This window comes from Schistocerca serialis, chromosome 6, assembly GCF_023864345.2.
Source record: "Schistocerca serialis cubense isolate TAMUIC-IGC-003099 chromosome 6, iqSchSeri2.2, whole genome shotgun sequence".
Classification (NCBI taxonomy): Eukaryota; Metazoa; Arthropoda; class Insecta; order Orthoptera; family Acrididae; genus Schistocerca; species Schistocerca serialis.
The window spans coordinates 645,581,834-645,609,740 of NC_064643.1; the positions used below are offsets into that span (position 1 = coordinate 645,581,834).

Genomic DNA, 27,907 nt, shown 5'->3' on the forward strand with positions numbered 1-27,907 from the left:
ACAAGAACTTAGCAGCTGCTAGCCAGCGACTGTACAACTGGTCCTTACTAGTGTAGCGGTCTGGCCAAAAATTTTGTCAAAATTTCATTTTCTTGGGTACACCGAGAAGATAATACGTAATCTTTGTTACCTGTTATTCCTGGTAGACATTTATTACCACTCTGGTAGTATGAATGTATGGATTTTGCTAATATTATAACAACACAGATCATTTGCAAACCCAGTCAACCACATAAACAGCGACTGGCATTGACCCATTCAGATTTATTCTGCTCAGTTGGTATAACCCCATCCCCTTTCGTCTGCAGGAAAGTTTATTTATAGATGTGACAAGGATTCCCCTGATAGAGGTATCACATACACTATGCACGCATTCAAAAATCAACTGATGATTCATTCAGAAATCAACTTCGAATTCATTCAAAAACCAATAAGGATGCGTTTCAAAATCATATGAGTAATCAATATACCAACATGTGCTGGATGCTAGGCGCTTTGTGAAACAAGGTCTTTTTCATCAAGAATATGAATTTAGCACCCCCCTTCCCCCGAGAAATGCCACCCGGGACAGATACACTGGTTTGCTCCACGCTCCTAGATCCAGGCCTGTTGCACATGCGCGTGAATCTGGCAGCTTAGGCGTGCCAGAAAAATTTTTCTGGGTAGCATCTGGCTTGCTTGCTGCTATTGCTTATAAAGCTAACTGCCACACTTCTGTAGCCAGAAACAGGAGAATGTACTACTCATATGTGACTCAACTGGGCATGCCCATGAGCTGGCTTGCAACACCTCAAATGAATCTAATGTAAGCCATTGTTATGTCACACTCATCGGAGGCAATTTTTTCTTATGAAGCATTGCATAGTCTTCCTAAAGCCTTTGACACATTTTGCTGTTGCCTGATGCTTGTATGAGCACTGTGTTTTGTTGTTGTATGTAGCACATTTCCTTTGCATCTTACGTTTTACTTTTTTTTTTTTTCTCTCTCGTTCGTGTTTTATTGCTGCAGTATTATTCTGCAGTACCGAGATACAGTAGTATCATTTGTTAGAGTGTTGGTTCTTAACAGTCAAAGTTACAAAAATTTAACTGAAAACTAAAACAATGAAAAATTCCTGGAATTATAAAAAATTCCCTTGATATTCCTGGTTTTCTCCCGGATGAAAAAATTCCCAGGTTTGTCCTGGATCTCCCAGTTGTCCCGGGTTGTATACAGCCTGTAAAGAGGACAGTAGAGGGTAAAAACTGTAGGGGAAGATAGAGATTGGAATGTAGGTCAAGTGTTTCTCTGAAATGAAGAGGTTGGTCCAGGATAAGGTGTCATGGCGAGCCATATCAAACCTGCCAGAAGAAGACTAAAGGCATCGCCCCCCCTCCCCCCCCCCCCACCTCATCCTTGAACACCTGCCTTTTTATTAATAAAAAAAAAGAAAAAAAAGAAACAATGGCAGGTAATTTTGCAGATCACTTTTACTACCTTCTTATAAACAGGTGTGGCCTGTGCTTTCGTCTAATATGTAACTTTGTTCAGTTCTAATGATTTTTATATGTTTCTCAAGGCCATCAACACCAGTATTTATATTATTTAGTTTTACAGTGGTGCAAGAAAGAGACTAGGGCATTATTTCGGTAAAAGCTGAAATTGACAATAGGAACCATTAAGGAATAAATGTACTGGGAAGGAAGTGTAAGAATTCCAAGATACATGAAGAGTTATCTGTAACATGCACAGCAATCCACTTTACAGGGTATTTATTTATTTACACGTCAAGTTCCATAGGATCAAATTGAGGAGCAAATCTCCAAGGTCATGGAACATGTCAGTACATGAAATTACAACATAAAAGTAATAACAGATAAAAGTAAATGTTCATGAACCTGAAAAAAGTCAATTCATAAGTTTAAGTAAACGCTATCAGCAATACAATAAGAATCAGCTTAATTTCTCAAGGAACTCCTTGACAGAATAGAAGGAGTGACCCATGAGGAAACTCTTCAGTTTCGATTTGAAGGCGCATGGATTACTGCTAAGATTTTTGAATTCGAGTGGTAGCTAATTGAAAATGGATGCAGCAGTATTCTGCACAACTTTTTGCACAAGAGTTAAGGAAGTCTGATCCATATACAGGTTTGATTTCTGCCGAGTATTAACCGAGTGAAAGCTGCTTATTCTTGGAAATAAACTAATATTGGTAACAAGAAATGACAATAAGGTATATACATACTGAGAGGCTAATGTCAAAATACCCAGACTCATGAACAGAGGTCGACAAGAGGTTCATGAATGCACACCATTTGTTGCCCGAATCGCCCGTTTCTGAGCCAAAAATATCCTTGTAGAATGGGAAGAGTTACCCCAAAATATAATACCATACGATATAAGAGAATGAAAATAAACAAAGTAGACTAATTTTCATGTCAAAGTACCGCTCACCTTTGATACTGTTCGAATAGTAAAAATGGCAGCATTAAGTCTTTGAACAAGATCCTGAATGTGGGCTTTCCACAACAGCTTACTAACTATCTGAACACCTAGAAATTTGAACTGTTCAGTTTCACTAATCATATGCCCGTTCTGTGAAATTAAAATGTCAGGTTTTGTTGAATTGTGTGTTAGAAACTGTAAAAACTGAGTCTTACTGTGATTTAACATTAGTTTATTTTCTACAAGCCATGAACGGAGGACATGTACTGCACTATTTAAAACCGAGCCAATGTTGCACACTGCATCCTTTACTATCAAGCTAGTGTCAGCAGCAAACAGAAATATTTTAGCGTTACCCATAATACTAGAGGGCATATCATTTATATAAATAAGGAACAGGAGCAGCCCCAGCACTAATCTCTGGGGCACCCCCCGCTTGACAGTACCCCACTCAGATCCCACATCACAGCCATTATCAACACTGTGAATAATGACCTTTTTGCTGCCTGTTGCTAAAGTAAGAGGCGAAGCAATTGTGAGCTACTCCCCGTATCCCGTAATGGTCCAACTTCTAGAGCAATATTTTGTGATCAACACAATCAAATGCCTTAGTTAAATCAAAAAATATGCCAAGTGTTCGAAACTTTTTGTTTAGCCCATCCAGTACCTCACAGAGAAAGAGAATATAGCATTTTCAGTTGTTAAACGACTTTTAAAGCTGAACTGTACATTTGATAGCAGATCATATGATATAAAATGATCAATTATCCTTACATACACAGCCTTTTCAATAACTTTTGCAAATACTGATGGCATAGAAATTGGTCTAAAATTATCTACATTATCCCTTTCTCCCTTCTTATAAAGCGGCTTTACTACTGAGTACTTTAATCGCTCAGGGAACTACCATTCCTAAAGGAAAAATTACAAATATGGCTAAATACAGGGTTAACATGTGCAGCACAGTACTTTAATATTCTGCTAGACACTCCATCATAACCATGAGAGTCCGTAGTCTTCAGTGATTTATTTATTGACTCAGTCTTCCTCTTGTCTGTATCACAGAGGAGTATTTCAGACATCAATCTCGGAAAGGCATTTGCCAAGAAAGTTAAATGATTTCCAGTAGAAACTAAATTTTTATTTAATTCGCCAGCAATGCTCAGTAAATGATTGTTAAATACTGGAGATATATGTGATTTATCAGTAACAGAAATATTTTTACTGTGAACTGACTTTATATCATCGACCTTGTGCTGCTGACCAGACACTTCCTTCACAACTGACCATATGGTTTTAATTTTATCCTGTGAATTAGCTATTCAATTTGCATACCACATACTCTTTGCCTTCCTAATAACATTTTAAGCACCTTACAATACTGTTTTTAATGGTCTACTGTAGCTTGATTGTGACTACTTCTAACATTTTGATATAATTCCCACTTTGTTCTACATGATATCATTATCCCACTAGTCAGCCACCCAGGCTGCCCATTACTGCTAGTACCCTTTTTAGAATGTTCTAATGGAAATCAACTCTCAAAGAGCATGAGAAATGTGTTATGGAAAGCATTGTATTTATCATCTATGGTATTGGCACTATAAACATCCTGCCACTCTGGTTCCTTAACAAGTTTTAAAAAACTCTCAATTGCTGTTGGATTAACTTTCCTACATAGTTTGTAATTAAATATGACATTGGTTTGAGTACAAAAGCCTTTTAGTGTTAAAATTTGTGCATCATGGTCTGAAAGGCCATTCATGCTTTTACTAACAGAATGCCCATCTAGTAATGAAGAATGAATAAAAATATTGTCTATGACAGTGCTACTGCTCCCCTGCACCCTAGTCGGAAAAAACACAGTTTGCATGAGATCATACGAATTTAGGAGATCTACCAACATCCTTTTTCTTGCACAATCATATACAAAATTAATATTGAAGTCACCACATATAACTACTTTCTGGTACTTCCTACAAAGTGAATCAAGAACCCTCTCTAGCTTGAGCAGAAATGCTCTGAAGTCATAGTTAGGGGACCTATAAATAACAACAATTAGAAGTTTAGTTTCACTAAATTCAACTAACACTGCACAACTTTCAAATATCTGTTCAGTGCAGTGTCGTGATACGTCTATGTACTCAAATGGAATACTGTTTTTTAAGTACAGAGCCACTCTCCCACCCCACAAGGAACTCCTTGAGAAACAGCCAGCTAATCTGTAGCATGGTAAAGGAAGCCTCTGAATTATCATATTATTTTAAGGGGTGCTCTGATATACCAATAATTTCAGAGTCAACATCTATTAGCAGTTCACCAACTTTATCTCTAATACCTCTTATATTTTGATGAAATATGCTAATTTCTTCTCTAGTTGGAAACATTACATCCTCTGAAGGTGAGCCCGTTGTTAGAGGGACTTCGTTTAAGCAGGTATACCTATCAGCTGACTTCAATCTAAAATAGGTGCAGCTCTAACACCAACTACTACTGTTTTATTTGCTGAATACATACTTTACTAATTTAAGTGCATTGTCCCAGATGCTAATTCTGTAAGACATCAAGAAGTGAAAAGTAGCCAACACCCTTGTCTTTGAGTCAACACAGTGCACAATTATTTTAAATGCAAAACAAACACGTTTGGCTTTCAAGAAGTAAATTGTGAAGCGTTCAACAACTGATGTAGCAACATATTATCAAAAGATCTTTCACATAAGCCATAGTTATTCTGATGATATTTAAATGTGGTTGGTGGCACCAAAGTTAGTGTTGATACACACATGGATGAGACAGGAACTGTAGTTGAGGTTAGCAAAGTAAAAGCATAAATGATGAAGTTCTTTCTCAATGTTCCTTTGCATAGAAAAATCTATAAGTATTACACAATTTAATTCTAACTTCACTGAAAATATGAATGAAATGTTCCTTTGCATAGAAAAATCTATAAGTATTACACAATTTAATTCTAACTTCACTGAAAATATGAATGAAATAGGTCTTAGTGTTTGTGGTGTTCAGAAACAACTGAAATTGTAAAAACTGCACAAAGCTCCAGGTGCCAGTGGAAACCCTGTAAGATTCTATACCACCAGTCCTCTGATTCTTTAAAGAACCAAACTCCCATGTATAAAACAGCTTCAGACACCTGATTGAAAATGAATTAATGTCCCACCACTGTTTAAATTTTGATTAATAATCAAAATTGGTGGCCGAAGGCATCCGGCATAAGAAGTCACCTTCATTCTGACAACTGCCCTGTTACAGAGGGTGAAGGAGTAGGCAGAGGCTCAGCGTACTCTCTTGTCCTTGGGGTGGGAAACTGCTCCTAAAGATGGAAGAATCTGCAGTGATCAGTGGCATGAGGATACAGAAGGCAATAGAAACCACTGCATTAAAGACACATTATGTGAATCCACAGGACAAGAGGCCTGTAATTGAAAAAGTGTCATGATGATCTCTCCACTGGCAAACGATTCCAGAATGTTCCCCCTTCAGATCTCCAGAAGGGTACTGCCAAGGTGGAGGTGACCATGAGAAAAAGATTGAATAACCAACGAAAGGACAATGTTCTACAAGTGGGGCGAGGAATGTCAAAAGCTTGAATGTGGTAGGTAAGCTAGAAAATCTGAAAATGGAAATGCAAAGGCTCAATCTAGATATAGTAGGGGTCAGTGAAGTGAAACGGACAGAAGATAAGGATTTCTGACCAGATGAGTATAGTGTAATATCAACGGCAGCAGAAAATGGTATAACGGTAGTAGGATTTGTTATGAATAAGAAGGCAGGGCAGAGAATGTGTTACTGTGAACAGTTCAGTGATAGGGTTTTTTTATCAGAATCAACAGCAAACCAACAATGGCATTGATAGTTCAGGTATACATGCCAATGTCCCAAGCTGAAGATGAGGTAGAGAAAGTATATGAAGATATTGAAAGGGCAATATAGTATATGAAGGGAGACAAAAATCTAATAGTCATGGGGGAATGGAATGCAGTTGTAGGGGAAGGAGTAGAAGAAAAGGTTACAGGAGAATAAGGGCTTGGGGCAAAGAATGAGAGAGGAAAAAACTGAGTTCTGTAATAAATTTCAGCTAGTAATAGTGAATACTCTGTTCAAGAACAACAAAAGGAGGAGCTATACTTGGAAAAGGCCAGGTGATATGGAAAGATTTCAGTTATGTTACACCATGGTGAGACAGAGATTCTGAAATCAGATACTGGATTGTAAGACATACTCAGGAGCAGATATAGACTCAGAGCACAATGTAATAGTGATGAAGAGTTGGCTGAAGTTTAAGAGATTAGTCAGGAAGGATCAGTATGCAAAGAAGTGGAATACAGAAGTACTAAGGAATGATGAGATACTCTTGAATTTCTCTAAGGCTATAGATGCAACAATAAAGAGTGGTTCAGTAGGCAGTACAGGTGAAGAGAAATGGACATCTCTAAAATGGGGAATGACAGAAGTTAGGAAGAAAAACATAGATACAAGGAAGGTAACTGTGAAGAAACTATGGGAAACAGAAGAAACACTTCACTTAATCAATGAAAGAAGAAAGAGGAACAGCAAATTCAGGAATACAGAAATACAAGTCAATGCAGAATGAAATAAATAGGAAGTGCAGGGGAGCTAAGACGAAATGGCTGCATGAGAACTGTGAAGAAATAAATGACTGTTGGAAGGACTGACTCAGCATATAGGAAAGTCAAAACAGCCTCCAGTGAATTTAAAAGTGAGGGTGTTAACATTAAAGGTGCAATGGGAATACCACTGTGTTAATTGCAGAGGACAGTGGATAGGTGGAAAAAGTACACTGAAGGCCTCTATGAGGGAGAAGACTTGTCTGATGTCATAGAAGAAGAAACAGGAGTTGATTTAGAAGAGATGGGGGATCCAATAATAGAATCAGAATTTATAAGAGCTTTGGAGGACTTAAAATCAAATAAGGCAGTAGGGATAGATAACATTCCATCAGAATTCCTAAAATCATTGGAAGAATTAGCAATAAAATGACTACTCATGTTGGTGTGTAAAATGTATGAGTGTGGCGACATACCATTTGACTTTCAGAATAATATGATCCATGTAATTCTGAAGCCTACAAGAACTGACAAGTGTGAGAATCATCACAAAATTAGCTGAACAGTTCATGCATCCAAGTTGCTGACAAGAATAATATACAGAAGAATGGAAAAGAAAATGGAGATGTGTTAGGTGACAATCAGTTTAGCCTTAGGAAAAGCAAAAGCATCAGAGAAGCAATTCTGATATTGCAGTTGATAATGGAAGCAAGACTACAGAAAGATCGAGACACATTTATAGGATCCGTCAACCTGGGAAAAGCCTTCAACAATTTAAAATGGTTCAGGATGTACAAAATTCTAAGAAAAATAGAGGTAAGCTATAGGCAGAGGCAGATAATATACAATACGTACCAAATCCAAGAGGGAATAATAAGAGTGGATGACCAAGCATGAAGAGCTCAGGTTATAAAGGGTGTAAGACAGGGAAGTAGTCTTTCACCCCTACTGTTCAATCTGTATATTTAAGAAACAACGATGGAAATAAAAGCGAGATTCAGGAGTGGGGCTAAAATTCAAGGTGAAAGGATATCAATGATATGATTCACTGATGACATTGTTATCCTGAGTGAAACTGAAGAAGAATTACAGGATGTGCTGAATGGGAACAGTCTAATGAGTACAGAATATGGACTGAGAGCAAATCAGAGAAGACGAAAGTAATGAGAAATACCAGAAATGAGAACAGGGAGAAACTTAACATCAGGATTGATGGTCATGAAGTAGAAGTTAAGGAATTCTACTACCTAGGCAGCAAAATAACCAACACTGGCAAAAAGGGCATTCCTGGCGAGGAGAAGTCTACTAGTATCAAACATAGGCTTTAATTTGAGGAAGAAATTTCTGAGAATGTATGTTTGGAACACAGCACTGTATGGTAGTAAAACATGGACTTTGGGAAAAATGGAACAGAAGAGATTGTATGGCAGTAAAACATGGACTTTGGGAAAAAAAGGAACACAAGAGAATCAAAGCATTTGAGATGTAATGCTACAGGCGAATGTTGAAAATTAGGTGGACTGATAAGATAAGGAACGAGAAGGTTCTGCGCAGAATCAGAGAGGAAAGGAATATGTGGAAAACACTGACAACAAAAAAGGACAGGATGACAGGACATCTGTTAAGGCATCTGGGAATGACTTCCATGGTAATAAAGGGAGTGTTGAGGGGCAAAAACTGTAGAGGAAGACAGTATATACTCAGTATATATTTGAGGACATAGGTTGCAAGCACTACTCTGAGATGAAGAGGTTAGCACTCTTCAGAAGAGGAATTCATGGCAGACCACATCAAACCAGTCAGAAGACTGATGACTAAAAAAAAAAAAAAAAAAAAAAAAAGGAAGAAGTGCCAAATCTTAGCTGTTATGCACATAAGTGACAAAAAAGTTTGGACAAGGTTTGGAAGTCGCTAAATGTTCTCACTGGATGAATATAGTATAAGTAATTTGTGCTCATTTTAACTAAAAGCTAGTTTTTCATGCATCTTAATATTTATGATGTTATATCCCCTGAACTACGTACCATACAATGATATAATTTTGTAGGTACATTCAGTGATATATGTAGATACCATCTTCAAAGTACATTGCAAGTAGAGTTAGTAGTTGTGTTGTTGTGGTCTTCAGTCCTGAGACTGGTTTGATGCAGCTCTCCATGCTACTCTATCCTGTGCAAGCTTCTTCATCTCCCAGTACCTACTGCAACCTACATCCTTTTGAATCTGCTTAGTGTATTCATCTCTTGGTCTCCCTCTATGATTTGTACCCTCCACACTGCCCTCCAATACTAAATTGGTGATCCCTTGATGCCTCAGAACATGTCCTACCAACCGTTCCCTTCTTCTAGTCAAGTTGTGCCACAAACTTCTCTTCTCCCCAATTCTATTCAATACCTCCTCATTAGTTATGTCATCTACCCATCTAATCTTCAGCATTCTTCTGTAGCACCACATTTCGAAAGCTTTTATTCTCTTCTTGTCCAAACTATTTATCATCCATGTTTCACTTCCATACATGGCTACACTCCATACAAATACTTTTAGAAAAGTTAGTAGTAATGAGCAGATAAAGTAAAATGTCATGCCCAATGTTGAAGTTTCACTGTCCACTATTTTAGGCAGACTCTAGTTTTTCACGCATCTAAATGTCTGTGACAACATATCTCCTGAAATTTTGTGTCACACAATCATATGATTTTGCAGGAACATTCAGTGGTGCATTTCGGATATTGTATGCATAATGTGTTGCAAATAGAGTGCTAGCAAAGAAGTAATAAGTTAAAACATAATGTCTGATGATGCTATAGTTTTACTGCATGAGCAGTGAAAATGTAGTTAGCTATAAACTTTTTTTATTTCATCATTTGTTGTGGGGGTTGTTGGTGAGAGAATGAGTCATAAAGGTTTGAATTATGTGCAAAATTTGGTGGAAGTCACTACGTGCTCTCATTATCAGATACTAAATGAAAGTCCAGGTATTTGTGGACTATAAGTCAATGCTGCCCCAAGACAAACACATGGTTTCTAACTATAATATTTGTCTTAAATGTGTTAAACTTTTAATACAAGTTTATACCTATTAATGAGTAGATTATTAAAGCATTTCAGATTTTAAATTTGGTCAATAATTATGTAGAACATTGAAAATCAACTTTTTGTCGCCCCTGGAAGCCATTAGATAGACATTAGATAGCCTATGCTGTGACTGGTTCATGCTTCAGGATAGTCACTTAGTAATATTTGTGGCTGTGTTAATCTCTCCTTTAGCCACAATATACCATAGAATGCATGAACAAAACCCCATGCCCAAGGATGGTAGAAAGAACAGATCACACTCATCTACAAGACGGGTAGCAGAAATCATGTAAAAAATCTGTTGTCCAATATCTGTGACATATATTTGTTGTAGAGTCTTAAAACATTTTCTGAGCTCAAATGTAATGAGGTATCTGAGACAAATTAACCACCTCAGTGCCAACCATAATGGGTTTAGAGAATGATGAGCATGTGAAATGAAACTTGTACTGTTCTCACATGACATGCTGAAAGTCATGGATTAAGGGAGTGAGGTAGGTGCAGTATTTCTTGATTTCCAAAAAGAATTTGGCTTGGTACCATACCTACACTTATTATCAAAAGTATGATCATAAGGGGTATCAAGTGAAATTTGTGACTGAATTGATTATTACTTGGTAGATAGGACACAGCATGTTATCTGGATGAAAGTCATCAACAGATGTGAAAGTAACTTCAGGTGTGCCCCAGGAAAGGGTGTTTGAATCCTTGCTGTTCGTGTTGTTGGTGGCATTTTGCAGAGGCTGCAGTTATGTGGAAAGAACTACTCACAGTCTGGAAAAATCTGCAGAAATATTCATTCAGATCTGGAACAGATTTCATAGTGCTTTAAAGATTGGCAACTTACCTTAATATTAAGAAGTGTAAAATTGTGCACTTTACACAACAAAACAAAATAGTTGTCTTTGGCTACAATATCAGTTAATCACATTTGAAGTAGGCCTTGGTGGATAATTTGTGGGGATATGAAATAGAAGGATTACATAGTCTGGTCATGGGTAAAGTGGATGACACATTTCAGTTCATTGGAAGAATGCTAGGGACATTCATTTTGTCTACAAAGCAAGATGGTTATGGAACACTTCAGCAACCCATCATAGGATATTAGTTAAGTGTGTGCGACCTGAGCCAGGATTCAACCATGGATATTGAATATACACAAAGGTGACAGCTCGAATGGTCACATATTTGTTTGACCCATGTGGGAGCATCAAGGTGATGCTGAAAAAACTGAAATGGCAAGTGCTTGAATACAGATGTACACTCATGCTCATAAATTAAGGATAATGCTGATATATGGTGAAACAACACTCTGGTGGGCCGTTTCTAGGTTTCAATCAACTCGATGTATGACACTCATGCCCATAAATTAAGGATAATGCCGATATATGGTGAAACAACACTCTGGTGGGCAGTTTCTAGGTTTCAATCAACTCGATGTATGACCATGTAGAGCATTTGACCTGCGGTCGTCGCACAGTGGCACTGGCAGCAGTCCACATACGCAGAGGTGCATTGGTGCATGTCAGAGTATGGTGCAGCGAGTAAGTGTGCAGACGTTTTCAGACATGCTAACAGTGATTGTGTGTTGAAAATAGTTCAAAGAAAACATATTGATGATGTTATGAGGGGTAGAATACTAGGGCGACTGGAGTCTGGTCAAACACAGCAGGTCATAGTGTTCGTGTGCCACAAAGGGTGATCTCAAAATTATGACAATGATTCCAGCAGGCAGGAAATGTGTCCAGGTGCTCCAGTACGGGACATCCACAGTGTACAACACCACAAGAAGACCGATATCTCACCATCAGATCCCGCAGCCGGCCACGGAGTACTGCAGATAGCCTTGCTCGGGACCTTACCCCAGCAACTGGAACAGTTGTCTCCAGACACATAGTCTACAGATGACTGAACAGACATGGTTTATTCACCCGGAGACCTGCAAGGTGCATTCCACTGACCCCTGTCACAGGAGAGCCTGTAAAGCCTGGTGTCAAGAACACAGTACATGGTCATTGGAACAGTGGTCCCAGGTTATGTTCACGGACGAGTCCAGGTATAGTCTGAACAGTGATTCTCACCGAGTTTTCATATGGCGTGAACCAGGAACCAGATACCAAACCCTTAATGTCCTTGAAGGGGACCTGTATGGAGGTCGTGGTTTGATGGTGTGGAGTGGGATTATGATTGGTGCACGTACACCCCTGCATGGCTTTGACAGAGGAACTGTAACAGGTCAGGTGTTTTGGGATGTCATTTTGCACCAGTAAGTCCATCTTTTCAGGGGTAAGTGGGTTCCACCTTCCTCCTGATGGATGATAATGCACAGCCCCACCGAGCTGCCATCATGGAGGAGTGCCTTGAAACAGAAGATATCAGGCAAATGGAGTGGCCTGCCTGTTCTCCAGACCTAAACCCCATCTAGCACATCAGGGTTGCTATCAGTCGACATATCGCTGCACGTCTTCACACCTCTAGGACACTTCAGGAGCTCCGACAGGCGCTGGTGCAAGAATGGGAGGCTGTACCCCAGCAGCTGCTCGACCACCTGATCCAGAGTATGCCAACCTGTTGTGTGGCCTGTGTACATGTGCATGGTATCATATCCAATATTGATGTCAGGGTACTTGCACAGGAAACAGTGGCGTTTTGTAGTACATGCGGTTTTCTCAACTTATCACCAATACTGCAGACTTACAGGTCTGTGTGGTGTGTGTTCCCTGTGTGCCTATGCTATTAGCACCAGTTTTATGTAGTGCCACATTGTGTGGCACCACATTCTGCAATTATCCTTAATTTATGAGCATGAGTGTAGATTATCCGATTGAAAGCCTGCTTAAAACATTTCAGGATGAAACTTTAAGTGATGAATTTAGGAGTTTACTACAACTTCGTACATATCCCTCCCTTAGGGGTTACAAAGAAAATATTAATTTAACTCTCACAGAGCTGTTCAAGCAATCATTCTTCCTACACACCATATGTGAATGGAATGGGAGAACCCCTAATAACTGGTAGAATGGGAGGCACCTTCTGCAATGTACTCCATGCTGGAATGGCTGTAGATGTTAATGCTGAAATGAGTGAGCTTCTTAATTAGTTTATTTATTTGTTAACTCCATTTTAACTAGTGATGCAATTGGACTCATAGGAGTTTAACGTATGGCATCCCATTAATTTTGTGACCGTTAATGTGTAGCGCTAGTACTGAGAAGTCATTTTTGTTAGTTCAAAACTCCAAAGTATAAATTTTTGTAAGATTAAGACTGAAAATGAAGATATAATAAAAGAAAAGAAATTCAAGCAAAATGAGGAACAGAAAGAATGAGTGCAATATTATGGACAAAAATGTAGGAACTTAAAATAAAAGAAATTAAATTGAAGACACAACATAAAAACCTTTAAAATCACAAGAAAAAAGGTTCCAAGCAGAAAAGAATGACAGAAAGAAAAATGAGAACAAATGAAAAAATGAATATGATGGTTAAAATGATGTAACAGAGCAATATAAGTAAAAATTACATTTAAACCAATTAACTGAATAAAAATAATGACCGAAATTATTTCAATAAAGATTTAAGAAGTAAAAGTTCCAAAGCACCTCATGAGATTTGAATCCACATCCTTTAACATGGGAGGACTGTATCTTAACCATTACACTGTGCAAGCAGTCTGTTAAATATTCCTCTTTCAAATCGTAAACAGTCTTGTAAAATTCCAAAACTTTTCAGTCTGTTAAATATTCCTCTTTCAAAGCTGTAAAGAATCATGCAAAATTCCAAATTTTTTTCATTGATTACTCACAGTCAAGAGCCCATCAGAGCCAATGGCTGCAGCATGTGATACCTTGGACCTTAACCTACATCACTGTATAGATGATTTAAAAAAGTCAACACCGCAGCTGGGGCCTCTCCTTATAACTGTGGGTGTGGCCACTGTCATAATTGATCAGTGGTTTGCTTAGTCAAATCTTGGTAGGTTCTTTAATGACACAATTCTAAAAGTTAGACATCGGTGTAGAACCTTATCAAGGTCATAATATATTCTGTATAATTCCGATGGGTAATGTCATGAGACTGCCAACTTTTTAAGCTGCTGCAATCTGGCAGTAGGTTTCCATTGAGCTGATTCCAGTATATGGATGACACTTTGTCAAATGGACATATGGAAGAGACATGCTGAATGTCTTACTCGTATGTTTCAATTCTATACACCAGAACATCAGTTTTACCAAGGAACTTGAGGTGGATGGACTGCTTCCCTTTCTGGATGTCCTGGTAAAAAAGATTAACAAAGATAGAACATTGGACCACAGTGTTTACCGGAAGAAGACCTTCTTCAACTTAACCTACACGGTACCACCAATTGGTGCAGAGGAACTGTGTGCTTAAAACATTGGTATATAGGGCTCACACCCTCTCCAGTCATGAAAGGCTATCAAGAACTTGAATATCTCAGTATGTTGTTCTGGAAGAATGGCTACACAGAGTGGCAAATTCAGAGAGTCCTAGGCTCTACACTCACTCTACAGCCTGTGGAACCAGAAGACAAACCTCAGGAACTGCTAGTCAATCGTGATAGTGGATACTTCCTTAGAAAGACCTCGGAACCTGCACTTAGTCTGATTAAGAAGAGAAAGAGAGATGGACATTGAGTATAGTAAGGCATTAGAAAACAGTAACAAAGGAAAACAGCTCTGGGTTAAGGGATGGAAGAAAAGTTGTCAGGCAGAATCGAACAATGGAAAGTCCAGAGTGGGATGTAACAATATTATGAAAGGACAGTTGCTACTCACCATATAGCAGAGTTGCTGGGTCACAGATAAATACAACATAAAGAGTGTCAGGAAGTGAGCTTTCAGTCAAGAAGGCCTTCATCAAAAGTAGACAACAGACACAGATGCAGTTTGGCCTCAGCAGCCAGAGACTATGATCTTGTGTTGTTGGCCGAAAGCTCACTCTCTAACAGTCTTTTTGTAGTGCCTATCTGTGACTCAGTATCTCCCCTATTTGGTGAGTAGCAACATCCTTTCCATAATATTGTCACATTCCATCTTGGATTTTCCATTTTTTGAGAAGAGTAAGGAGATATCCCACAAAAAATGACTTTGGGTGGCAGATGGAGCAACAGCAGGGATGCCAACACAAACAATCTGGGATGCAAACCAAGGATGGAGCAATGTGTCAGCAGGAGGAGGGGGTAGGAAATGCCAGGCATTGACGGCAGACAAAGCAGCAGGTTGGAGGGAGGCAGGGAAGAGATAAAGGGTCTTGCTGACCCCCAAGTAGACAGTTCATCTACGCACCTGATGATGACAGTGAGGTCACTTGTCAAAATATTGTGCCCATCAGACACTGACATATAAGCAGTGTATCAGTACTAATCAATCAGGGACAGTTTTATTCTCTGAAGATAACACTCCATGATTTAAACTAAAAGAAATTATTGTGATTTTCCAGAATGATTAGAAATTACTGGTGGGAGTATGCATTGGTACACACACAATCAAAAAAGTCTAACAAATTCACCAATTTGTAAATTATAAATAAAATATTGTATCAATACATAAAATAATAAACACATAGAATTTGTCCAAATAAATTAATTTTTAAATTAACAAATGGGTATATTTCAGCTCGATTTATGTAAATCAAATGCCACATAGATTAAATTGTGTGATTGAAATTTGTTGTAAAGTTAAGAATGTGAATTATTCAAATTGAGATGTAATAATATTTATGTATTAAATCTACAACTGCACATATTGCAACTCATCCATGGGCTGTGAAATTGCAGTTCACATGTAATGTGTTCTCTGCTCTTCAGCTAGTTGAGAAATTGGCAGTTGAGGATGTTAAGCATCTTTACACAACTGCACATGGAACATGTTTGGGTTCAGAGATTGTATACCCATTCACAGATTGATTTTAGTGTCATGAATCTGGTTTAGAGCACATTATTTTGCAGTAGTTGTACTTGTAGTCTTGACCATACAGTTCTGTGACAGAGCACACTGAACAGCTTTTATGTATTTGTTGCATTCTTGTGCAGAACAGCATAATTTTTATTTGCCTGGAGCAATGTGTCATGATTAGTTCCAAACTCCAGAGGTAGAGTAGTTATCATGTCATTACTGATTTTAATAAAGATAGCTGTTCCATTCGAGTACAACAAAACAGACAGCTCAGCACATTTTGAAATATTGTTAGTATGATTTTCTGCTATTTTGCAGATGCTGTAAATACTACTTTGGCACTCTACTTAATTTCAAAATTTGCCATTTCTGCCTCATTTTTAATAATATATCCGTTTGCTGGTGAGCTTTATCCAACACAGCTAAGAGGCATAGGGATTGGTACATCAGCATACATTGGTGGACTTGGGCTAATCATTATCCCTTTCATCACTTATCTGGTGAGTAGTAGTCTATAATTAGAAAAAAATTGTGTGCAATGCAGGCTTTAAATTTATGCTCAACATGCATGTTTTTAAACAGCTGAGATGTGAATGAGGTGATTCTTCTTTTTTTTTTCACTTGTACCCTACATTGTGCTGGCTGAACAAACAATTATTTAGATTCTACCAGAACGTTCCTACTATACATAATATGACTGTTACATTACTTAAATTTCTAGATTTTCAAAAAGATCTATCATCTTCTATAGCCTATAAATCTATTTCAACTTTTTAAGGCATTCCTACTCTGCCTGTTATACTGATGCCTCTTCTTTACTCTTCTTCTTGTTTCTTGTTTATCCCGGCGTCTTGAGATTTCTTGTGAAGAGACACAATACAGCACGTTCAGTAGTGGCATGTGACAATCAATGAAGTTACACAACAGTTAGTAATTTAAGTTTTGAAACTGCTGGTTTATTGGCATTTTTGGAAATAAAATCACTCTCGTACTCTCATGTGGTCAGCAAATTTCGTATAACAATTTGTATGTGTAATGGGACTTATTATGTCACAAATTGTTCTAATGAATTAATTAATCTGCATTACAGTATTGCTAAGCAATGTGATCAACAAGGTGATATGTGTCTCAATTAAAACAGAACCTCGATATTTTGAATAAACTTTCTGTTCTTTTTTGTCAAAATCAGCACTTGTATAAAAATTAATTTCCAACTTCATGCATTAAGTCCAAGCATTTGCAACTATTGTATGCAGTTCAGCGGAGAGCTCAATCACGCACTAGCATGTAACGTATTTCAAATCAAGCGCACAGGTTTCAGTTTTCCCTAATGGGCTAAACGACTCTATTGTAATAATGTGATGTGTCTATCTCATGTAAAGTCTAAATGAAACTGGATTTGTCTCAATTTGGGTCAAAATCACAAAAAACAAAATTCACCATGCAGGTTAGCGAACTGTACATGTGCACTTTTAGCACTCTAAGTGATAACTTGTCTCAGAGTAAAAGCTGCACATAAATTCACACTTTTTCATGCACACAAAATTCAAAACACCTTTATATTAAACTGATAAATTGTGGCCTGCAATTAACATTTCTTATTCTGAATAAACTTCAAGAACTTGTATTTCATAATCAATAAAATTTTATCACCTGAAAGAAACTATTAGTTTGCTAAAATGGATTCAGATTACAGTCAACTCTTGTCTAGATGATGACATCACTAATCGATACTTGCTTGGAATGAATGAAATACCAGTACTGAAAAATACTGTGCATTTAGTAATTTACTGACTTTTATAACAAATTTGATACCCCTTGCATTGCTACACTGTTACTGGAGTTTCAGTTTAACTACATTTATATATCACTATTATGTTGACAGTATTACAAAAAGGATAGACCGCTACTTACCATGTAGAGGAGGCTCTGAGTTTCAGGCAGGCACAATAAAGAGACTGTTAAACATGTAAGCTTTCAGACAAAAACTGCTTCTTCTGAAATATAAAACACACACACACACTCTCATGGCTTGTCTCCAGCCACCAGAGCCCAACTGAGTTGGTCCCCGCACCTGGAGATAGTAGCCATTTGTGTATGAGTTGTGCTTGTGTGTAAGAGTGTGTTCTATTAGGGAAGAAGGATTTTTTGTCCAAAAGCTTAAATGTTTAGCAGTCTTTTTATTGTACCCATCTGCAACCCAGAGCCTCCTGTATGAAATGAATATCAGTCTAACAATTTCATAAAGTGGTTGTTATTCCATCCTGCACTCTTCACTATTATGTCACATACATTACAGAGTCTGATACTGAAACTTTCGAGTGGGAAGAATGTGCATTACCACTTATATAAGACTCTCAATATCTTCTCTTCATTTCTTCCACAGGTAATGTATAAAATGTGTACTGTGTTGAAAATGGAACAAAATTTTTTAGAGGAGTTGTTTGTACACAATTTATACATAAATACTTATGATTAAAGTCAACTATATTTCATTTGTTATTTATTTTCATTCAGCTGGATCTCATTGTCAATCAAGCAAGGTCATAAAACATATCACAATCCATCAAGAACTTCTAAATGGAAATTGTAATAATAAAAAATTGAAACTCCAGTATAAAAATAACAATGAAAATGGTGATAGTGGCAGTTGTGATTGATGACAACATTAAACTCGCAGTGCAATAATTTGATTTATTTATGGAAATCTTAATTATGGGCAAAGAAACAGGACAGTTGTTGGCCATGGTTTGTTAATGGCATCCTACCCAGCACTGACATGTAATTATTTGACAAACATATGGGAATGCCAAATCTGTATACCTGAATCACGTAAATAAATATGAATAATTTTCTGTACAATTAAATCCATTTTAGTGAATTACAATTATCTAACGCAATCAAGTAGAGATGAAATACTCATACGCTGATGAGTCAAAACATGATGACCATTGCCCGCCATTATATTGAATGCCACCTGATGATGTTGCTGGCAGATGATATGGTAAAGAAGGTATATTAGTGAAGCAGAGGTGAGTGGGGAATCACTGTGGTGCCAATATGGGCTGCAAATGGATAAATCCACTGACATACGCAACATTGACAAAGGACAGATTCTAACGGCCTGGTGCCAAGGAGTAAGCACCACAGAAATGGTGAAGCTAGTCAGATTTTTGTGTGCTACTGTTGTGAACATCTATGGCAAGTGACTGAAGAACACTGAAACCAAAGATAGGTGACAAGGTGTTGGCCGTCCACACCTCATTGCACAACATCTAGGTCAGAGGCTTGTAGACGTGGCAAACTTTAAGACAGAACACATTGCTGGTGCAGGCACAAGTGTTTTGGGGAAAGCTGTTCAGTGCACATTGTTGAACATGGAGCAGCACAGCAGACAACCACTACAGAGGCAAACAAAAGTATTCAGACACAGGTCACATGTGTATCTAACAGTCAATTGTGACTGATGCAAACACAGAATGCATACCTGAGTATGTGCCAGAATGCAGGGAATATTTTGAAAGACATCGACTATGCAAATGTCACCGTATCCTCTACCTGAAACGATTAGTTCTGTGTTACCATCACAGGCGTGTGTTTCACTTGGGACAAAAGTAATCAGACACTGCCCCACTTGACAAGTTAACTGCAGTCTGAAGGCACAACTTGCGGGCAGCAAGCAGTCAGTGTACACAAGGCAGCTGTCTCATACTACAAGAAAGCACAGGCCTTGCCAAAAAAGACCAATGTAGCACCAAGCTCCGTAGAGGTAGGGAAATGACAGTGGAAGAGTGAAGGCTTATTGTGGAGCTGCATAGTGAGAGAAAATCACATGCAGAAATAGGTAAGGTCGTCAACCAAAGCCAAAAAACTATATTTTGTATTGTCCAGAAATGGAAAGAAGAAAAAACTCCTGTAAGTCGCCCACAATAAGGGTGTCCTCAGAAACTCACAAAGAGAGACCAGAGGAAGGTAGTTTGAATAGTGAAAAGTGACCTGTGGACAACGGCCCCTGCTGTAGCTGTAGAACTGGCAGAAGGCATTGGTACCGAAGTTAGTGTTAGAACAGTGCACAGATGCCTGAACAGTGCTGGTTATAAGGCCAGAGTGTCAAGGTGCAAACTGTTCATCAGTAAGTGTAAAGCAAAAAAGGAGATAGTTTTTGTAGAAGAATTTGTCAGCAAGGATGTGACCTTCTGGGACAAGATTCCGTGGAGTGATGAATGTAAATTTACTTTGAGCCACGTGGATGGTCACAGTTTAGTGTGGCATCAAGAAAACAAAAAGTGGGAGCCCAAAAACATGCAAGGAACCATCAAACATGGAGGTGGCAGTTTGATGGTGTGGGGATGCATGTCTTCCAAAGGTGTTGGCGAGCTTGTCTTTATTGAAGGCACCGTGGACAAATTTGCCTATCTCGATATACTCCAACAAAATTTGACGAAAAGTGCTGCGAAGTTGGATCTTTATTTCCAACAAGACAATGATCCTAAACACACAGCAGAAATTGTCAAACTGTGGGTACTATACAACATGCCTCATTGCCTCCTTATCCCACCAAAGTCTCTGGACCTCAATCCCATCGAAAACATCTGGAATGAACTGAAAATGGCACTACAGAAATGACATGTGAGCAGTTTGACACATTTGAGTGCATTGGTAGAAGAAGAATGAGTGAATATCAGTTCAGATATAACAAAAAAGGTTGTTTACTCCATGTCACAAAGACTGAGGGCTGTAATACAGAGAAAGGGACACATTACCAAATACTGACTGCTGAGGGTCTGAATCTTTTTGAACATTCAATATTTTGGTTTTCTTTCTTTTTTTTACATAAGGTGTGTTTTGTTGCTTGTTGTTCTGCATATGTTCTCATTGACATATGTATTACACATCTGTAAAGAATAAAATATATGTTTTGAGTTAAAAACACATTTAAAGTTTACTTATCTGATTACTCCCAGTGTCTGAATACTTTTGTCCGCCTCTGTATATGTTCCCATGTTGGCCCAACATCATCATCATCAGTTACTACTACAGTGGGCACAAGATCATCAAGACTGGACTGTGGATCAATCAAAGCACATGGGATGAATCATGTTTCATATTACATCAGGTCCATGGTTGTCTGGATATTGCCTCATCCAGGTGAACAGCTGCTCAAAACATGCACCATACCATGGACGCAGGATAGTCTGGGCAGTAATATGCTGTAGGGAACATTCACGTAGGATTCCATGGAACCTGTGGTAGTAACCGACAGCACCATCCCAACTGTGGACTATGTGGACATTATTGTGGAGTGCCTGCATTTTTTCCTGCTTGTTGTCTTTTGTGATGTTATCCAGTAGGAAAATGCTCCATGTCACAAGGCCAGCATTGTGCTACAGTGGTTTTATGAATATAATAGTGCACTCATTTTTATGTCTTGGCCACCAAATATTCTTTATCTAAACACGGAGAAATAATTTGGGATGTTATCAGGTGCCAGCTCTGCCCACCGAAAGCACAGTCCACAATTTATGAGAAATGAATGACCTGTGTGTAGGTATATAGTGCCATGTACCTCCAGAAACCTACCAAGGATTGTCAAAATCATGCCAAGCAGAATCACTGCTGTGTTGCATTCCAAAGATGGACCAATATGCCATTAAGCAATGGTTATAAAGCATTATTTCATTAGTTTAGGGTACTAGGATAATGGGAGGGGTAGAATGGAGAGAATGGGAGACCACTGTGGATAATTATTCATAGTCTCATAGATTTATAAACTGAATTCATGTGAGGAGGACAGAGGAAAGTTGTGATAAGCAAGAAACTGATTAGGAGTAGTGAATTAGGGATGTTCCAAAAATAAGCTTTGTCATCATTTTTGAAAGAGAAGATTGTGCACCAGTTAACACAAACAAATGCCATATGAATCCGTACCCATTGCTGAACCAGCAATGGAAAGGGCATCAGGGGGTGGAGGAATGACATATGCACAGAGTGCCAAAAAATAGAGAGTAGCAGCAGACCAGTGTGCCTGAGATTATTTGAATACACACCTCGATGGCAGATGGACATGTACTGACAACATGGTGCCAATGAAAGTGTGTGCTGTTATATCCAGTATGAATGGGCATGTGTCTGTTGTCCATGAATGACTACAGACCATAGATAGTGAAAAGGACATATCTCATTAAATGGTTGGTAGCTGGTGGTGCATATTCAGAGAAGGAAGGCAGATTGTGGAGGATGAAGGTCAAAGTGCATGTCCCTCCACATCCACACCCAATACTGAGATGTTTGACAATTCCTTGCATTGCAGGGCACCAAATTTTACCAGAGTTTTTTCTTCAAACTGATTGTGCGCTACAACAATTGTCTCAATGTTAGCGGTGACTATGCCGAAAAACAGTGCAAGGTGTATAGTTCATAATGTCATGGTGTATTTATTTCTGGCAATAAAGTTTCCACATGAACAACAATGACAAAACTTACTTTCAGAACTTGCCTTATATATTGAGGGCTTGGAGATTGCAGGACCAAGTTCTGTGCTGTGAAATTCATGGAAACTGGTGTCACATTGGCATGGGCATGGGTTTTGAAGCAGCCATTGAAGTCAAGGATATTCAGCTCAATTCATTGAGTAGTTAACATCATGCTTGGCTGCAGTTTCTTGGTACCCATCTTTGAGGATGGCCAGGTAGTTGTGTTCATGTCCACATAAAAATGCCATGGAGTAGCTGCAGCATAGGTGGTATATCACATACCTGCTACTACTGCTGCCTGTCGAAAAAATTGAGGCACCTAGGTGAGCAGGAAACTAAATGAAACTTCATGGGTTAAGAGAATGCATGATGTTGTTTCAGTGTTTGCAAAACTGAGTTTAGTTTACAAAGAACTTAGGAAATCGAGGATGGAATAATGACAATATGATGAAAAGGATAGATTGCTACTCACCATATAGTGGAGATGTTGAGTCACAGACAGGCATAACAAAAACACTGCTAAACAATCTTTCAGCCAACATACCTACTTCTGAATTAGACAACATACGCACACATTCATGCAAACTCATACACACAAGACCACTGTCTCTGGCTGCCAAGGCTAGTCTGCATTGAAAAATGTGGAATTTGTTATGGAACATTGTAGAATATTCCTACTTCAACCCCTAAAGTTTATCAAGTTCCAGTAGGTGGCGGTGCTATGTATAATCTTCAAAAATGAATCTGTAACGGAAGTGCTTTCGAAGCAGAGAGCTGTCATTGAGTTTCTCTCAGTGGAGAACGAGAGCATTACAGATATTCATAGATGCTTGCAGAATGCCTACAGATATGTGGCAGTGAACAAAAGCTTAACGATGAGTCTGTCATCATTGCAACAAGATAGCATTGACCGGTCCAGTCTCCCGGATGCTGTCTGGGCGGGCGCATACAGCTGTGACTCCTACAATGTTGGAATGTGTAGTGTAGGAACTCCAATTTGAGGTGACTGACAATTACAACCACACAACCACACCCATCACTGCTTGGCTGGATGTCTCTGTTGGTAGTGCTGACTCATTCATCCACCAGCTGGCGTACTCAAAGGTGAGTGCCTTCTGAGTTTCTTGTTGCCTAACAGAAAACAATAAAGAGCAATGAAGGGCCATATGTGTATAATTGCTTGTGATTTACAAGGCTGAGCATGACAATTATTTTTTGAACATCGTCACAGCTGGCAAAACATGTGATCATCACTTCGAACTGCAAACAAAATGGCGATCCAAGGAGTGGTGCTGTACCACCTCTCCTTCGAAGAAAACATTCAGAACCGCACCCATCAGTTGTGTAAGTCATGGTGCTGATCTTCTGAGACTTTGAAAGGGTTATTCTGTTTGATATCCTGCCTCATGATGCAATGAACAGCTTGAAAATATATTGTGCTACCTTCACGAAATTGAAGAATCAATGTCAGCATGTTGATACCATAAAAATGTAAATGAATTTCTCCTTCTCCGTGACAGCACAAAGTCTCACAAAATCTGGGCACCTGAGATGATCTGACACAACTTTTTTGGACTATTCTTCCTCACCCACCCTACAGACATGATCTTGCTGCTTCTGATTTCCAAATGTTTCATCCAATGAAGGATGCACTCCACAGGAAGCAGTACATGGAAGATGGGGAGGTTATTGATATAGCAAGACGTTGACTCTGACATTGACTAGTAGAGTGGTACCCTGCGGGCACACAGGCCCACATAGTAACGTAGTGAAAGGCCTTCACATGGATTGGAGGTTATGCTGAAATATAGTGTTTTATAGCCAAAAGATTGATTTGATTTGATTTGATTTTGGCAGGGAAGCTTTGGTCTAACCCACCACTGCCCGCACTGAAACCGAGTTTATTGTGCAGTATCGCTCCCTGTATATCTATTAAAGCCAACCAATGCCCTTAAATAGTAAAAGGAGTCCCTTTACCAGTTCTTTGTTAGACACAATTTCTTCAGGTCTAGTTGTTCTTAAAATTCTCTGTCTCTTGCACTCCAGTGCCGAGCATTTGAAGATTAGGTGCGATGCAGTTTCTTCACTCTCATCACAGATCCTACATTGAGGGTCTTATTCCATTATACCCATTGTGTTTTTTGAAATTCCCATGGCCAGTCATCAGTCCAACCATGAGTTTTAAGCCCAGGATTACAGAGCTTCTTTCAAAACACGGATTTGGCATAATTATCTTACCCTGTTTTTGTTTATAGACCTTGATTCAGTATTCTACGTGCCGTCTTCTGAGCCAGTTCTGTAGTTCTAGTTTGATCATAGCCTTGGTGATTGTCAGGACACAGTCCGGTCCAATGAATGGAATCTTTGCCCCAATCCTGGCCAATCTGTCAGCTTGTTCATTGCCACTGATCCCTGAGTGGCCAGGAACCCACACTAGGTTTACCCTATTGCTTCCCCCTAGCTCCACCAGAGCCCTGAGACATTCTGCAACAATCTTAGATCTTACCGCAGGAGCCACCAATGATTTCAGGGCTGTCTCACTGTCTGAACAGATGTAGATGCTATGGTCCTTGTAGCACCTATGCATATTCTCCTCCACACATGCCCTGATTTCAGTAATTTCAGCTGGAATACCGAGTCCAGTTTCCCTAGAGAGATGATGCCCTCCAGTCTTGGCTGAACCCTGTACACACTGGTTCCAGTGCCTTGGTCTGATTTTGACTCATCAGTGAACCAGACAATGTCCCCCATACAGTGTCCAACTGTTCTTACCCACTGCTCCCTCCTTCCAATTATTACATTGTAAGGCTTGTTGAAGTAGTTGGGAGTTCTTATATAGTGGCTGGCTCTTCTCCAGCCACTCCTATATTTACCTCTCTCACTGTTTTAGTATGTGATTTTGGACATCCCAATGAGATCCAGTTTTTACCAGTTTTGAGTCTGTATGTACCAGATGCTGCCTTCATTTTGACCCAAAGATGTAGTGGAAGCATGTCCAGCATGGCTTCCACTCCAGCCATTGGTGTGCTGCTAATTCCAACTGTTGTGGATAAGCAGGCCAGTCTCTGCACCTTAGCAAACCCCTTAGCTCCGGCCTGCTGTTCTACCTTCTTCCACCACACTACGGCCTCATAGGAGATCCTAGGTCTAACCAGCATGGTGTATATTCAGTGCATAACTCTGGGGCTTAGGCCCCAGTTTTTGCCACAAGCTCTTCTGGTACTCACTAGAATACCTTTCGCCTTGGAGCAGATGTTCTTAATGTGAGGGGTCCATGTTAGTTTCTAAACTAGGGTTACCCCTAGATATTTCACTATCCCCTTCACAGGTAGAGTTTCATTGAAAAGCTTTAGATTCCAACTTGAATGTTGGATATACTTCTTCATGAATGGTACCGCAACAGTCTTCGTAGGCTTAACACTTAGACCCTGTTTAGTACACCAGTCTTGCAGAATGTTCAGTGCACCTTGTGCCATATTCCTCACTGTGTCAGTAAATTTGCCAAGTATTGCTATGACAAGGCCATCTGCATATCCTTGGCAAAAGCATTGTCTGAAATTTAGTTTCTCAATGAGTTCATTCACCACTAGATTCCATAATAAAGGGGACCAAACTCCTCCTTGTGGACAACCTCTAGTGGTGTTAATTACCATCTTTTCATTCATCATGGTGGCCTCTACCTTCCTTCTACTAAGCATGACCCTAGTCCACCCACATGTAGTGGTTGCTAGGTCATGCACCTCTGCTGCCCTAACCATGGAATAGAAGGTTGTGTTACTAAACGCTCCCTTGATGTCCAGGAAGATGCAGAGGGCTATTTCTTGAAAGTGAAGTGCTTTCGCTACCCTCCCTTCGAGTTGATGGAGAGCTGTCTCACATGATTTGCCTGGTTGATATGCATGTTGGTTTTAATGTAGAGGAGCCCTAGTTAGCATCCTCTCCCCAACGTGTACATTAACCAGTTTTTCCAATATTTTAAGATTGAAGGAGGACAGACTGATTGGTCTCATATCCTTGGCTTTGGTATGATCAATTCTCCCTGGCTTTGGAATAAAGACAACCTTCACTGCCCTCCAGGCATTGGTAATGATTCCTACTGCTAGGCTAACCCTGAATAACCTGCATAGGACTCCTATAAGATTTTCTCCTGCTTGTTGCAGGAGAGCTGGAAAGTTACCATCTGGGCCAGGCAACTTGAACGATTGGAATGTTCTCACAGCCCATTGTATTTTACTGAAGTCGACACACTCCTTGGCTGGTTCCCAGTCCTCTCTTCGAGTGCCTGAGAACCATTGTCTCTTAGGGATCGCATTCTGGCCTATGTTATCTGCCAGAGCATATTGAGGAAAGTGAGTTTTGAGGAGCAGTTCCAGTGTCTCATGTGCTGTGTTTGTATATCCCACATATTCTTTCATCAACATACCTTCTGGATTAGCTGGTAATCTAGTGAGGATTTTGTGAAGTCTGGCTTGAGCAGCCATGCCCTTTGCTTGTCTAATTGCAAGGTTGTAGTTGACAAGGGCTTCATGATATTTTGCAGATTGTCCTTTACATCTCACAAGGTTAAACAGTCTTCGTACCTGTTTTCTTTGCATTTCCAAGTTATTGTTCTACCAAGGCACACTCCTATTTGTGCACTTCTTGGTGATTGAGCAGTTGTCCTGGTATGTCACTTTGGCAGAGGTTACAGCCTCAGCTATTTCCTCAAACTGTACTGGATTCCTTATCGAGGTTTTAATTTCCGGTAAGCTTAAGTCAAGGTACCTCCTACATGTACAAGGTACCTCCTACATGTCTCCCAGTCTGTTGTCCTGGAATTCCTATAGTCCATGGCCTGTCTGATCCCCATTTCAACCTTGAATTTAATATACATGTGGTCCGATGTGGATGGCTCTAATTCCACATGCCATTGTTTGACATAGCTGCCCATCATAACAAGAACCAAAGGTTATGTCAATTACTTCTTCCCTTCTGCTATTCCTGAATGTAGGTTTGTCACCCCTACTCAGGACCTCCAAGTTGTTAGACGAGAGAAATTGAAGAAGGTACTCACCTCTACTGTTGGTGTCCTTGCTGCACCACACTAGGTTGTAGGCATTGGCATCACATCCAACCAACAATTGGTCATCTTGCCAACGGCAAGCTTCTGTCAGTCTCCTCACCTCCAAAGAAGGAGGAGAGCTGTCTTTGTAAGGAAGGTACGCTGAGGCTAAAACAGTTTCCTTGTGATACCTTCCTCATGTTGCTGCATCCTGATGGTCACAATGTGCCTGGAACAGAAATCCATCATTGGCATGAAAGAAATTCCATTTCTCATGTAGATGCATGTTCTGGACTTTTTAGATTTCTAGCATAAATCAGCTGATCTCCAGTCCCTTTATATAAGTAGTGTTCTTGTATCAGGGCCATGTCGACTTCCTGTCTCCCCAGGCGATGG

At 39.4% G+C, this 27,907-nt stretch overlaps 1 protein-coding gene across 3 annotated transcripts in view; it reads left to right on the forward strand.

Annotated features, from left to right (window-relative positions):
• The window catches only part of LOC126483635 (carcinine transporter), a 395,544-nt gene that overhangs the window by 308,994 nt on the left and 58,643 nt on the right, over nt 1-27,907 (forward strand). For all 3 annotated transcript variants that reach the window (XM_050106689.1, XM_050106688.1, XM_050106690.1), the window contains exon 10: nt 16,316-16,497. In XM_050106689.1, the coding sequence (XP_049962646.1) occupies nt 16,316-16,497 (182 nt within the window). The remainder of the gene's footprint in view (nt 1-16,315; nt 16,498-27,907) is intronic.